The sequence below is a fragment of the Microcaecilia unicolor genome, chromosome 5 (genome assembly GCF_901765095.1).
Source record: "Microcaecilia unicolor chromosome 5, aMicUni1.1, whole genome shotgun sequence".
Lineage (NCBI taxonomy): Eukaryota > Metazoa > Chordata > Amphibia > Gymnophiona > Siphonopidae > Microcaecilia > Microcaecilia unicolor.
In genome coordinates, this window is record NC_044035.1 from 2394087 (window position 1) to 2408358 (window position 14272).

Sequence of the window (14272 nt, forward strand, 5' to 3'; positions counted from 1 at the left end):
GAATACAGTCCATTTTGACCTTGGGACTTCCACTTCAAATTCCTCAGCCACAAAAGGTGCTGACGACAGATGCATCTCTCCTGGGATGGGGAGCTCATGAAGATGGGCTTCACACTCAAGAAGGCTGGCCCCTCCAGGAAACGAATCTTCAGATCAATCTCCTGGAGCTCCGAGCGACGTGGAATGTTCTAAAGGCTTTCAGAGATCGGCTGTCCCATCAAATTATTCTAATTCAAACAGACAATTGGGTTGCAATGTATTAACACCAACAAGCAGGGGGGAACCGGATCTTGCCCTCTGTGTCAGGAAGCCATCCAGATGTGGCATTGGGCTCACCAACACGGCATGTTTCTCCAAGCCACTTATCTGGCAGGCGTAAACAATGACCTGGCTGACAGGCTGAGCAGGGTAATGCAACCACATGAGTGGTCTCTAAATATGGGCGTAGCCCGCAATATCTTCTGAGCGTGGGGCACCCCCTTGGTAGATCTTTTTGCCACAGATCAACCACAAGGTCCCTCAGTTCTGTTCTAGGTTTCAGGCCTACGACAGACTAGCATCAGATGCCTTCCTTCTACATTGGGGAGCAGGTCTTCTGTATGCATATCCTCCAATACCTCTGGTGGGAAAAAACTTTGTTGAAACTCACGCAAGACTGCGGATCCATGATTCTGATCATGCTCTACTGGCCACGACATATGGTTCTCTCTTCTTGTGGAATTGTCCTCCGAAGAACCGTGAAGATTGGCGTGTTTTCCGACCCTCATCACACATAACGAAGGGTCGCTTCTTCATCCCAACCTCTAGTATCTGTCTCTCACAGAGAGCCTAAAATTTGCTTCCTTGGGTCTTTTGGAGGGTGTTTCCCTGGTCTTGCTGGCTTCCAGGAAAGATATTCTTTTAAATGGAGGAGGTTTGCCATCTGGTGTGACAGCAAGGCAATAGATCCCCTTTCTTGTCCTACACAGACCCTGCTTGAATACCTTCTACCCTTAATCAGAGTCTGGTCTCAAGACCAACTCCGTAAGGGTTCACCTTAGTACAATTAGTGCTTATCATCAATGTGTAGATGGTAAGCCTATCTTTGGACAGCCTTTAGTTTTTCACTTCATGAGAGGGTTACTTTTGTCAAAGCCCCCTGTCAGATCTCAATGTCGTTCTCGCCCAGCTGATGAAAGTTTCTTTTGAGCCACTGAATTCTTGCCATCTGAAGTATTTGACCTGAATGGTCCTTTTCTTAGTGGCTGTTACTTTAGCTTGTAGGGTTAGTGAGCTTCAAGCCTTAGTAGTGGATACACCTTATACTAAGTTTCATCACAACAGAGTAGTCCTCCACACGCACCCTGTTCCTGCCGAAGGTGGTGTCAGAGTTCCATCTGAACCAGTCAATTGTCTTGACAACATTCTTTCCTCGACCTCATGCCCATCCTGGCAAAAGCAGCTTGCACACCTTGGACTGCAAGAGAACGTTGGCCTTTTACATGGAGCGGATGAAGCCCTTCAGACAGTCCGCCCAACTGTTAGTTTCTGTTGATCCCAACAGGATGGGGGTCGCCATCAGGAAATGCACTATATCCAGTTGGCTAGCAGATTGCATTTGCTTCGCTTATGCCCAGACTGGGCTGACTTTGGAGGGTCATGTCACGGCTCATAATGTTAGAGCCATGGCTGCATTGGTAGCCCACTTGAGGTCAGCCTCCATTGAAGAGACTTGCAAGGCTGTGACATGATTTTCAGTCCACACATTCACATCTCACTACTGCCTTTTGTATTAATCTAGGCGAGCGGAAAGGCACTCGCACACGCGCGCTGTAGTGTGGCTCGTGCTCCAAAAAGCTCTGGATTTTTCTTTGGCATGTTTGCTGAGCTGGGCGACGCGGACTGGCGTCTACCCACTTGTGAGAATAAGAAGCCTTCTGTCCTCTGAGAATACCTGCTACAGGTAAGTATCTTCACTTTCCTCACAGTGGAAATGGACTTTTGGTTTGAGTGGTACTGAAGCAAGTGTTTTGAGTTCAGTAAGGAATGAGAGAGAGCAAATCAGGTACTCCTTTGCCATTGGGTAGAGAGACTGAGGGGGAAGAGCCAGGTTCAAGCCAGATGTGTGTAGAGAACTTTTGATGTTCTCCTGGGTTCTGGGAGAGTGGATCCAAACTAGTACCATGATGGGTATTGTGGGGCTGGTTCTCCTACTTGCCATGGTCAAGGTATGTTCCGGCTAATATTTCACCTTATAAATGCAGTACAGTCCCTCATTAAAGGGACTGATTACACATGGAAATGCTTAGACTAATTGTGCCAGTGCGTGCATATCTTACTGAGCATTTGGACAGGTAGGCGTAGACATGGGTGGACACACGCACAGACCTTATTGAGTACTGTAAATGATGTGTGAGCAATTATACAGCTTTATGGCTGGCACATTTCCAGAATGTCCTCATTGTGCTGCAGTGTGATGACAATTATGCAGGGCTCAGGTCTGTTTGGGTCATGTGTTAAATGTTAATTAGAGCAGGAGAATCCTCCTCTCTTACTTTGGGAATGTGTGGCCCACAGTGCAGTTATTTTGGGGAAATCAGACTGCCCTTACTTCAGTGTACATCTTTCTCCTTCCAGGAACGAGCAGCCTGTCTGCACCTATCTGGAGAGCATCATTTCCAGGAGCATGGAGCAGGTGGAGAAGAAGTTGCTCACACATATTGATGACCGTATGGACAGACTCGGGGAGCATCTGGATGCTCAGTTCGCGCTGCTAACTAGTTTATTACAGAATTTGCACTCCAGCAGCATGCCTCAGGAAAAGGATAATCTGGAAGGACTCTCAAGGAATGAGGCAAACTTCCTAAACTCTTAAATCATCCTGTAACTAGAAATACTGCACACTCCCACCCAGTGGACACAGACAAAGGTTTCGTGAAAACGTAGCCTAAGCGTTAGACTCAGCAGGCAAAATTAACTCTAACCTCTAGGACTGCATATAGAGCAGGGTGATCTTAACAGGCGAAGTCACAAGCAATAACTTTGTTGTAGGGAGGAAACAGATTGGCTGTGTAAAAGTATCAGCTCAGTGAGCTTCCTGGACCTGGGAAAGACAAATGCGTGTCCTAAATACTTGTTTCTCGAAGGCTTGGGGCAGTCAAAGTCCTAACTATATCAGCACTTTTGTGCCTGTGTTTAGAAAGGAAAGGTGGGCCTTGCTGTTACTGTGAGCAGTGTGTGAATAGTGGCTGAGGAGGAGCTTCTTCCCACTGTTGGTTGTGTGTGAGTATTGGCTGCAATGGAGCTTCTCATTTTGTGTGTAAGTAGTGGCTGGGGAGGTGCTTCCCACTGCTTGCTTGTGGGTTAATAGTGGCTGGGGAGGAACTTCTCGTTGCTGGTTGTGGGTGAGTAGTGGCTGGGGTGGAGCTTCCCATTTTGTGTGTCGGTATTGACTGGAGAGGGGGGGGGGGGGGTGAGTAGTGGCTAGGGAAGAGCTTCCCACTGCTGGAAGATGAAAGTTGCTTAAAAAGATGGATCATAAAGTGGAATATGAAAAAATATTCAGTGACTCACATAGAATCTAATAGGTGCTTTTTTAGTTTTCTACCATCTCTTCCTTTTCTAACGAGCCTTGGAGCCATTGGGAAAGCTACTGTGGGCTGCAGCATGTGGTTAATGAACAGTTTATGTATTTGTTGATGGCCAATGTATGGGTCCGGTTCAGAAAGCCATGCAGTAGAGACTGCTCAGCACGTAGCTTCTATCTCAACATTAGCAAGAAAAAAATACTGCAGTGTGCAGCAAACAATGAGCCATGTACATTACTGCCACGATTCCACAACTCGTGTCCCCTTTCCAGTGCCTGACAGTGATTGGTGACTTTTTTTTTTTAATGTCTCAATAGTCTGCATTGGCCCCAATCTCTCTCCCTGTCCCTTCCCCACTAGATATTAAAATAAGTTTTGTGGTGTCTAGTGCCCCAGCACCACATGGCCCTCCATCCCACTGATTGTAAAATTAAAAAAAAAATACACCCCCCTCCCTCGGCCAACCTGACCCCGTGACTTTGAAACAATTTTCTGGTGTCTTTTGGCACCCCTCCCCTAGTCCCCAGTACTTTGATGAAGTAGGAACAATATCCACTCAGACATGTCTCTTGTCTTTGAAAATGACAGTGTTGATCCCCCAAGTGGAGTCGGTCTGCCATGTAAGAGAAGTTTTCCCTTCTTTGGTACGCACATCCCACACCACAATAGTTGGAAAAATTCCCTTGTATAGCAGACCGACCTGCCCAGTGCATCTTAGGATTCATTAGGTAAGGTCGGGCACTGCTCCTTTCTCAATCAAGGTACGGAGACACCAGGTACTTTTGTAAGTGGGGAGGGGTGAGTGCCGCTAGACAACAGGGGTTTTGATTTTTCAGACAGATAAATGTAAGGGGGGAGGGGTGACACCAGGAAATTTATTTTACTATCTGGTGGGGCAGGGGGTTAGGTCAAGTCAGATTACGGGGAAGGGAGATTGAGGCTGATCAGATTGCAGGTGACTTTTTTTTAATGTCCTCTCTTTGTCAGTGCTTGAGCAGATCAGTGCTCAGGCATTGTCGGGAAGTGGGACATTTTGCAATGAGCTGTGCATTCGTGCCAGTAATTTGCATGCTCATTGCCATACTTCGGTATTTTTTTTTCTTGTTAATTTTCCAGTAGAAGGTGTGCACTGAGCCAGTTGTACCGCATGGCTCCCTTATGTGATTGAAAGTAATTTTAAGCTACTGTTGTAGTTTGTGTGATGGTTAAATAAATTCAGCTGCCACTGGCCAGGGCCAACCAGATATGCAAATAAAGTCATGGTCTCCTGTCCCAGCCTCTGAAAATGTATAATCTCTAACATATATCAGAAATCCTTACACAGTTCCTGTCTCGGTATCTGTCATCCTATGCAGTTCTTGGCTACCTCGCTATGTATGTAAAAAGCCAAGGCCCACTCCCACACTGTTATTCAGTTTCATTGTTTTTGAAAACATATGACAAACAGCATTTTGTGATGACGATCAATACTGGTTACTTGTATGTTTTTTTTTCATATTTTATGTATTAACTCATTTTTGAGCTTCTGTTAATTGATGAAAGATTAAAATCTTTCTTCCTCTAATGTCCACATTGTGTATAGTGATGGGGTTTGAGTAGGGTGCCAGACTTTCTGCATCTTACTTCTCTGCTGGGTCTTTGTACAGGCCAACAGCATTCTGTATTTACATATGATACATTACTGTTCAGCTGGTGTTCCCAACAGAGAAAGGGAAATTGTGTGTGGTATCCTCCAGGAATCTCTCCTGAGACCAACGTTTAATGTTTTTACTAAGGATTTGGTAAATGAAGCAATGAAGGAGGTGAGCAAATCCTGCCATTCACACAGGTTAACACAGGCAGACTGTGAGGACCGTGGGACTGGTCTTCTAAATGACAAGTGACATTTAAAGTGTATAGATGCAAGGTGATGCATATTGGGCAGTGGTATTCTCTTTCACTAATCAAGGGCCACAAATGGGTTGGATGGGTAGAAAGATTTGGATTTAGCTTGCACATTTTTAGTAGTAGTTCAAGGCCAGTTGAATTCAGGTACAGTAGATATTTCCCTGTTTCTATAGGGCTTATAATCTAGGTTTGTACCAGATCACAAGGAGCCATCAGTGGGATTTGAACCCTAGTTATCCTGCTTTTGCCCTGGGCTCTTACCATTAGCTATTCCTCCACTGGTTGTGAGAATTTGCTCAGTATTAGGAATCATCCCCCCAGGGAAAGTATCTTTGGCATCATGGATAGTCAATATTTTGAATCCTCACTTCAGTCTACCTTGATGGTAAACAAAAAAGTGGGAAGATCATGCCTCAGACCCCCTTGTGTATGCTTCTGCACTAGCGGTGAGAGGGGAGGGATGGTTTTGAATGGAACAGTTTCCAAGCATTCCTTTGGTTTGGAAGAACAATACAATGAAACAGAGTGTGATAATATATTTAACAGATTCCAAAGGAAGGATTTTCTAGTTTAAACACGGGGTGCTTGTGCCCACTGCAGTAGATATTGCTGAGCTTCTTCAACACTAGGAGGCAGTACACATAACAGCTAGTATCTATTGACTCATTACTATCGCTATAGGTAGCAAGAAAACTGTAGAGAGGGGGCTTCTCTGCAACCCCTTGTTTCATTTGTGGCTCATTTTTGAACTCTGTAGCTTTTTCCCCAGTGCTACATTTTGTCCCATTCTTAACTTTTTGGAGAATAATTTTGTCCCCAGACAGATGGTCTGGACTCCTTATACAAAGTTTTTAGTTTTTTTTTTTTTCCCCTCAACATTTGGTTGGGTCAGAAAGAATTAAAAAAAACAAATAGATTATTATAACCCCTTTATTGATGCATGCTGTGACAACCTCTTGAGTACTGTGCCACATCTCAAACAAAAGATCCATGTAGCAGAAAAACAAAAGGTTTAGAGAAGGGAAACAAAAAGAGTGTGATGGAAAGCTACCTCTGTACTGAGCAGTTGCAGATGACTCGGATTGTGTATTGAGTGGTACCTGCTTGTCTCATGATGTGAACTGGTGCTCTTTGGCAGTTACAGGTATATCTATGGACCTGTCCCTCTGCAAACAAAGATTTCACAGGTGCAATGTATTTATTGGTACAGAACCAGGGTGCTCATACTGCATGGATGATAACGCTGGGGTCTTCAGTTGCTGGGCAGTTTCTGGTACCGGTAGCCTGAGTTCCGATTCCTGTAATACCTCAATACCAGCAGCACCACAGCCAGTGTCATTGCATTCATTGCTGCCATGATTCCTGAGAGTAGATACCAGCTGCTACCCTGAGAGCTTTCTTCTCCAGTATGACCAAAGGAGTCTGTGTATAGGGGAGAAGGCAAGAAAAAAACAAATATTAAAAGAAAAGAGCAAATATGACATCTCTTCCTCAGCCAATGCAGCCTTCAGTTCCCCCTAGAGCTAACCAGATCCTGTAGTTACATCCAGCAGTTCCTCGTGCAGCTGAGTGTGTGCGTCATGGTGCAGAGCACAGAAGTTCTGGTCCCTGGGGCATGTGTGGGAGGTGGTACAGGAACTAACAACTTGGTGAAGAGGGGGGAGGATATAGGGATGGGGTGAATATTAGGAAGGGAGAGAGGAGGATATTGAGAACTAGTGTGAAAACTAGAAGGAGGGAGTGACTGCTGCTCAGGAGCGTATGATACTTTGGGGCGTAGTAAATGAGGGAGTGGCTGCTGCAGGAACAGGAGATACTGTTGGGGTAGGAAGAAGGGAGTGATTTCTGTGGAGGGTAGGGAAGGAGAGTGTGATACTTTGGGTTGGGTAGGAAAGGAGGGAGTGAGAGAGTGATACTTTCGGGGGGGGGGGGGGTAGGAAACTAGAGGGTAACAGCTGCAGGAGAGGGAGTGATACTGTCTTAGGTAGAGAAAGGAGTGATAGCTGCAAGGGGGATGGAGTGATCAGCATTATATAGTAACAATAATAGAACCAGGGGACACGATGAAATTAGAATGTGATAGGTTTAAAACAAATTGGAGAAAGGTTTTCTTTAGTCAGCACGTAGTTAGACTCTGGAACTCATTGCCGGAGAAGGTAGTGACGGCAGCTGGCCTTGCTGAGTTTAAAGGGGGTCTGGACAGATTCCTGAAGGAAAAGTCCATTGATCGGTATTACATTTTGGGGGTTTTGCCAGGTTCTCTTGGGGCCTGGATTGGCTGCTGTCGGAGACGGATTGCTGGGCTTGATGGACCTTTGGTCTTAGCGTGGCAGTACTTATGTACTAAGTAACATTTATATATTGTATACTGGTTAAAGATTATTGTGCTATTTTACATTCCTTTTTGTTTCTTGTTAAATCTTTGTTTTGGGTTGGGGTTTTTGTTTGTTTATAGGCAGGTATTATATATTGTAAACCAACTTGATGCATAATTTTTATGCAAAAGGTATACTAAATTTGGCAAAATAAACTAGTTACAGCACTTAAGTAAAAGGTTTGTCACTTAGTATAGGAAACATTTTTTACTTTACTGAAGTAATAATCTCACCAATTTTTACTACCTTTGTGACATTTGATGCTTGTAAATGATGATGCCTTGGTAAACCAACTGAAACAGCAAAAATTGGAACAGGATTTTGTTTTGCAAACCTCGATACACTAACAGTGGATCATCTCATGTGTTGTATTCTCTGAACAGCAAAATTTAAGATGAGAACAGAATTGCCTGTGTTTGGTTGCGACTGATAACCAGTTCAACAAACAACAGTGAGGACTTGGGCCAATTAAAAATGGAGATTAATCTGAAACTGGTAGCAGTTCTTGGTGAACAGACAAGTGTCTCTACCACAATAGACTGCTGGTCATCCCATAGAAAATTTTACATCCACTGGATTGATACAGTTTTTAGAGAGGAAGTTGCCTTGTCTGGCCTTTAGAAGATTGAAGGGTTTACACACATTTGACATTCTGACATCAGTTATTGAAGACATTCATACGGAGTCTGCCATCAGACAAAACAATTATTAGAACAACAACAGTCAAGGACTGTAACTTTGTGAAAGCCTTCTCTGTAATTGGACCTCATGAAGATAATGAGGATGAAGTGATGAATTAGACTGCACCACTTCTATTGCAGAAGATAATGGTGATATTAAAGTATTCTTTGCTAAAAGGAAGTCAAGCATTTCACGACAGATATTCCCTAGATCAATACCTGTAGAACCAGTCTTGGAGCCTGCCCTGATTTGAAGGAAATGTTTATCGGACTGATGCTTTACTTCCTGCCAGTGCAGTTGTCGAGCGCCTTTTTAGAGATAATTTGTGGCCCAATGCTCAGAACTCAGTGCTATCTGGAACAGTACCTGATTAATACAGGAGTAGCACTGAAAAATAGCTCCCCAATGCTCAACTGTAAAAAGAGGCAAATGGATATACGTGCTGTTTGCCTGAAAGCAAGGGTGAGGAACAAGCCTGGTGCAGCCGCACAAGAGTTTTGTGATAGCACAGCTTATGTACACAGGCGGCCACACAAACTCGGAAGCAAGCACACATCGGCATCGGTCTGCACCTTTAAATATAAGCTTAAAAAAAAATTTTCATCTGTAAAGCTTATATTTAAGGGCAGAAAACAGACACCAATGTGTGCTTTCTCTTTTGGGTTTGCTCGGACTTGCATATGCTCATCTCTCCTTACCAGTGCTTAGAGGCTTGCACGGGCTTCCTTCTGCTTTCAAATTAAATAAAACGTGGCAGCTTTTAAAGAAAAAAATCATGGGAACTATTCTCTTCTAATCTAACTACTAACGATTGCTTTTCCTAAATGTTCACCAGGAAAAGGGCACCACATAATGAAATCGAATAACTGCCCTGAGCGGGGCAACAAGCATAAAACTTGTACACAAACACACAGCTCAACTACTGGCTTCTATCACAGGCTCTGACCAGTAGGTTGCAAAAACATCAATGGAAAACAACTAAAGAGGAAAAAAAAACAATGAAAAAAGCTAATGCACTGGTCATCTGTCAAAAACAAAACAAAAAAAAGTGATGCTCTTTTAACCGCGTCCCCCCAAAATTGTAACATTAAAAAAATATTATCCACAACTCCATAGAATATCAGAGGGAACCTTTAATATATTTACCTGGCAGTGTTCATGAAACTGTAATCCCACATGATTTTCAAAGCTGCTTCCAGCAAACCAAGGGCTCCCTTGTTTCACAATCCGCAATCTGCTTCAAGAGGAGGAGTCCGGGACATGGCAGCCAGAAATAGATGACGCCGGTGTGTTTTCCCCAATCAAAGAGGAAAATTAAAAACAAAATACCAATCCCGAGCTGGTTAGAAACATTGGGGAGCGGTAGCTGTTCATGACATATTTAAGGATTCCCGATGTATGGTATCTTATGCACGAAACAAAAACCTTGCAGATAATGTTTTCTTACTCTGACATATGGGCAAATTCTGTTCCTCAAGCCACTGGCCATTACAAGTGTGGTCAATATGTCTTTTTTGACATCAATTGAAGGGAAGGAGGTTTGGTGGCCTTCAGGCAATAAAGATACTGAGTTGAAACAAGCTACTACTTGTAACACAAGCAGAGTCATATACATTATTGTTTGTCCTTGTGATCTCATTTATATCAGACAAACTAAACGACAATTAAGAACAAGACTGATGGAGAATAAATACTGTTTGAAACATAATAACAATCACCTGTGGTACAACATTATGACTAGAAGGACCATCAGTTTGTAGATTTGAGATGTATGATCTTGGATCATTTACCCAATAATTTACGAGGTGGAGATATTTCTAAACTCCCTTGACAATATGAACAACGTTGGATATTCTGTCTTCAATCTACCAGCCCAAAAGGTTTAAATGGACCAATAGAATGGGACGCTTTTTTCTAAGCTGCTCGGGATTGGCATTTTGTTATTTTCCTCTTTAATTGGAGAAAACACGCTGCCGGCATCATCTATTTCTGGCTGCCATGTTCCGACTCCTCCTCTTGAAGCAGATTGCAGATTGTGAAACAAGGGGGCCCTTGTTTTTGCGGAAGTAGCTTTGAAAATCATGTGGGATTACAGTTTCATGAACACTGCCAGTTACGTTATTAGGGATTCTCTTGGATATTCTATGGCGTTGTGGATCATTTTTGAATATTACAATGTTTTTGGGACACGGTTAAAAGAGCATCACATTTTTTGAATTGTTTTTGACAGATGACCCAGAGTATTAGTTTTTTTTCATTAGTGGTTTTTTCTCTCTAGTATTGAGAGTTGTTTTCCACTGATGTTTTTGCAATCTACTGGTCAGAGCCTGTGCTAGAAGTCCGTAGTTGAGCTGTGCGTTTGTGTACAGGTTTTAGGCTTTTTGCTGGCTCAGGGCATTTGAGGCTCATTTGTTTAATAGTAATTCTATTTCATTACATGGAGCCTTTGCCCTGGACACAGTGACTGAAAAGTTCTCTGCCCTCACTGAATGAGTTCTGTCTGTTTTACAAACCGAGCAGTGGCTCCCAAACCTATCCTGGGAATGCCCTAGTCAGTCAGGTTTTCAGGATATCCCTAATGGAGGCAGTGCATGCAAATGAATACTCATTGTGGATATCCTGAAGTCCAGGACAGGTTTGGGAATCACTGTACTGTCCTACTTTTTGGAAGTGAGTGGTGAATAACCACTATACCATTCAGCAAGAGCAGCGATAATCTCTTTTCTAAGATGAAGGGTTCTCTGACGGTAGTTATGGTTTTTATTGTTTTTGTTGGTATTTAATATAATCTATTTTGTTCATTACTAACAGTGGACCTTCTTTAGCATCGTATGGGATGAAAAGGAAGCTAGATTTGGCATGGGGTTTATACACAGCTTCCTATGTTTGGTTTGTTTTCAGCCTGAGCCTTTTGGTGGCATCGTATTCTGGCTAGGAATCTTGAGCTCAGTCAGAACTTCTCGCAGCTGCTCACGCAGAGCCCTGTGGCGACTCAGAAACCCATGGAATAACATGCATTTAAGTGAATAATGCTTGGTGCTCACACCTGCTGAAGCAGTTGCCAAGGACCCAGAGAAAGTTTTGTCTGTGATCTCACCTGAGGGCTCCATGCCACTGTGATCAGTCTTCAGCCGGATTGGCCCCACCACGGCACTGGCCCTCCAAGAGTAGGAACCAAGGTCTCTCTTCTGCCGGGAGATGCAGCCCTGGTTGCAGCGTGATTGCGTATCGTTGCTGTCACAAATGATGACTTTACACTGCAGGTACACAGTTTGGTGGCTACGCAGGAACTTGAAGGCACTGAAGTGGAAACGGCTGTAGCGGCTCCCAGGTGGGTAACTTACGTAGGTGTCATCTTTAGTACACCTAAAGAGAGCAACAGAGAACAGTGACACACAGAAAATAGAAGAGAGCGCTATGGAGAGGGAGGAAGGCAGCTGCTTTGCACTCTTCCTGTAAATCAGGGATGGTCAACCCCAGTCCTCGAGGCTGCAGCCCAGTCCAGTTGTCAGGATTTCTCCATGACTATGCATGAGCTCTATTTGCATGCACTGCCTCAATTGTATGCAAATTCATTGGGGAAATCCTCAGCCAAATTTAGTGTACCTGACTGTAACTTACCTTGAGCTACCTCCAGATCCCTGCCCCTCCTGTCTCTCCATCTTAAAATGTATAAAAATACCTATACAGGCTGCTTGATCCCCTTCCTTCCCTCTTTCAAAATATTCCCCATGGCCACCAGCAGTGGCGTAGCTAGGGTAGTTGACACCCGGGGCCGGTCATTTTTTAACACCCCCCCCCCCCCCGAAATCCAGTACTAGGCATACCGAGAATACAAAATACTCAGGACCTATAGAGCAATTCTACCATACCATAAGTAGTAATTTGTACGAGTCACACAAGGAAAAGGAAAGCATCTTAAGCACTACAGTGAGCACTAGAACATCAATTCACCTATTGTAAAACGAAAACAGACAGATTAGTACAGATCGTCGATCCTGCACAGTCAATGCCAACCGAAAGCCATGTCTTTTTCACAAATACAGATACACCCTAATCCACTATAGAATAAGTAATCATAAACTTTCTATTTAGACAAAAATTAAACTGAACCCCCGATGCCAGACTCTGCATACAATGCAATACCACAGAAACAGAAAATGTCCTCTAGTACTGTGCAAAATATAAAAACAGCAGATGTAAATTTGAAAAAACTAACAAATACCAATCACCACTTTACAAATTAACAAATAGAAATAAAACAAATAATATCATTTTATTGAACTAATACATTTAGTTTTCAGAGGCCAAAACCTCCTTCCTCAGGTCAATTCAGTATAGTACTGTTACAGTGTCCTATCCTGACCTGAGGAGGGGGTTTTGTTCTCCGAAAGTAAAATGTATTAAAATTAGTCCAATAAAAAGATTACCTTATTTACATGTTCTATTATAAACATTTATTAACACAGCTACAATACTACTTTATCCTAAAGCAAAAAAATAAAAATATATATTTACAGCTCGTTGTCTCTGGTTTCTGCTTTCCTCATCTTTTCACTGTCTTCCTTCTATCCAGCATCTGTCTTTGCTCTCTCTCTCTCTGCCATCCAGTGTCTGCCCTCTCTCTCTCCCCCTTCCATCCACTGTCTGCCCTCTCTCCCTTCCATCCACATCTGCCCCTTCCATGCACCATCTGCCCCAGTCTGCCATCTCTCCTCCTTCCATCAACATCTGCCCTCTATCTCTGCCCCTTCCATCCACCATTTGCCCCAGTCTGCCCTCTTTCTCTCTCCCCTTCCACCCACCATCTGCCCTTTCTCTCTGCCCCTTCAATCCGTCTGCCTTCCCTCTACCATCCATCCAGGGTCTGCCCTCACGCTCCCCCCTTCTATCCCCTCTCTGCCTCCTCTTTTCAGCCCCCAGCCCACATCTCCCATCTGCCACCCTTTTCATCCCCACTATCCCACCAGTCCCCAGCCCTTTTCTCCCATCAGTCCCGAGCTTCAGCCCCCAGCCACTTCTCCCTGTCCTCTTTTCAGCCCCTAGTTTCAACCCCAGCCCTTTTCTCTCACCAGTCCCGAGCTTCAGCCCCAGCCAGTTCTCCCTGTCCCCTTTAAAGCCCCTAGTCCCCACAGTTTCAGCCCCCTTCATCCACCACATGCCTTGCATCCCCCCTTTTCAGCCCCAGACCCATTCTCCCACCTGCCTCAGGCATGGACCCATTTTCCCTCCTGCCCCCTTGTCAGATCCCAGTTCCAGCTTCAGACCCCTTCTCCCATCTGAGCACTCCCCCTCTCTGAGTACCCCCACCCTCCCCAATCCCCTTCTCCCCTCTCTGAGCACCCATCTGAGCTCCCCACCCTCCCTAATCCCCTTTAAGCACCCCCCTTGATGCTCTCCCACCCTCCCTAATCCCCTTTAAGCACACCTCTGAGCTCCCCCACCCCTCCCCAATCCCCTTCTCCCCTCTCTGAGCTCCCCACCTTCCCTAATCCCCTTTAAGCACCCCTCTGAGCTCTCCCACCCTTCCCCAATCCCCTTTTCCCCTCTCTGAGCTCCCCCACCCTCCCTAATCCCCTTTAAGCACCCCTCTGAGCTCCCCCACCCCTCCCCAATCTCCTCCCCTCTGAGTCCCCCCCCCCCCCGACCCGACAGCTGAGATCCGTTCTCCTGCTGCTCCTACCCTGTCCTGCCTTTTAAAAAAAATTTCGAAGCGCCGGAGAGTGGCAGGCAGTGCGCCTCGCGTCTGCCCTGCTAGTAAAG

The 14272-nt window shown here is 44.6% G+C and overlaps 2 protein-coding genes across 4 annotated transcripts in view; one reads left to right on the top strand and one right to left on the bottom strand.

Moving 5' to 3' along the window:
• The window catches only part of C5H10orf88 (chromosome 5 C10orf88 homolog), a 32676-nt gene extending 27574 nt beyond the window's left edge, over positions 1-5102 (top strand). For 2 of the 3 annotated variants that reach the window (XM_030202572.1, XM_030202573.1), the window contains exon 6: positions 2617-5102. In XM_030202572.1, coding sequence (XP_030058432.1) covers positions 2617-2854 — 238 coding nt within the window. In that variant the 3' untranslated portion in view covers positions 2855-5102. The remainder of the gene's footprint in view (positions 1-2616) is intronic. The other variant, XR_003942077.1, reaches the window with a different exon arrangement.
• Positions 5103-6369: 1267 nt separating this feature from the next.
• The window catches only part of CUZD1 (CUB and zona pellucida like domains 1), a 69164-nt gene continuing 61261 nt past the window's right edge, over positions 6370-14272 (bottom strand). Inside the window, 2 exon segments of the mRNA XM_030204696.1 lie at positions 6370-6875; positions 11607-11875. Of these exon segments, the coding sequence (XP_030060556.1) occupies positions 6706-6875; positions 11607-11875 (439 nt within the window). The 3' untranslated portion in view covers positions 6370-6705.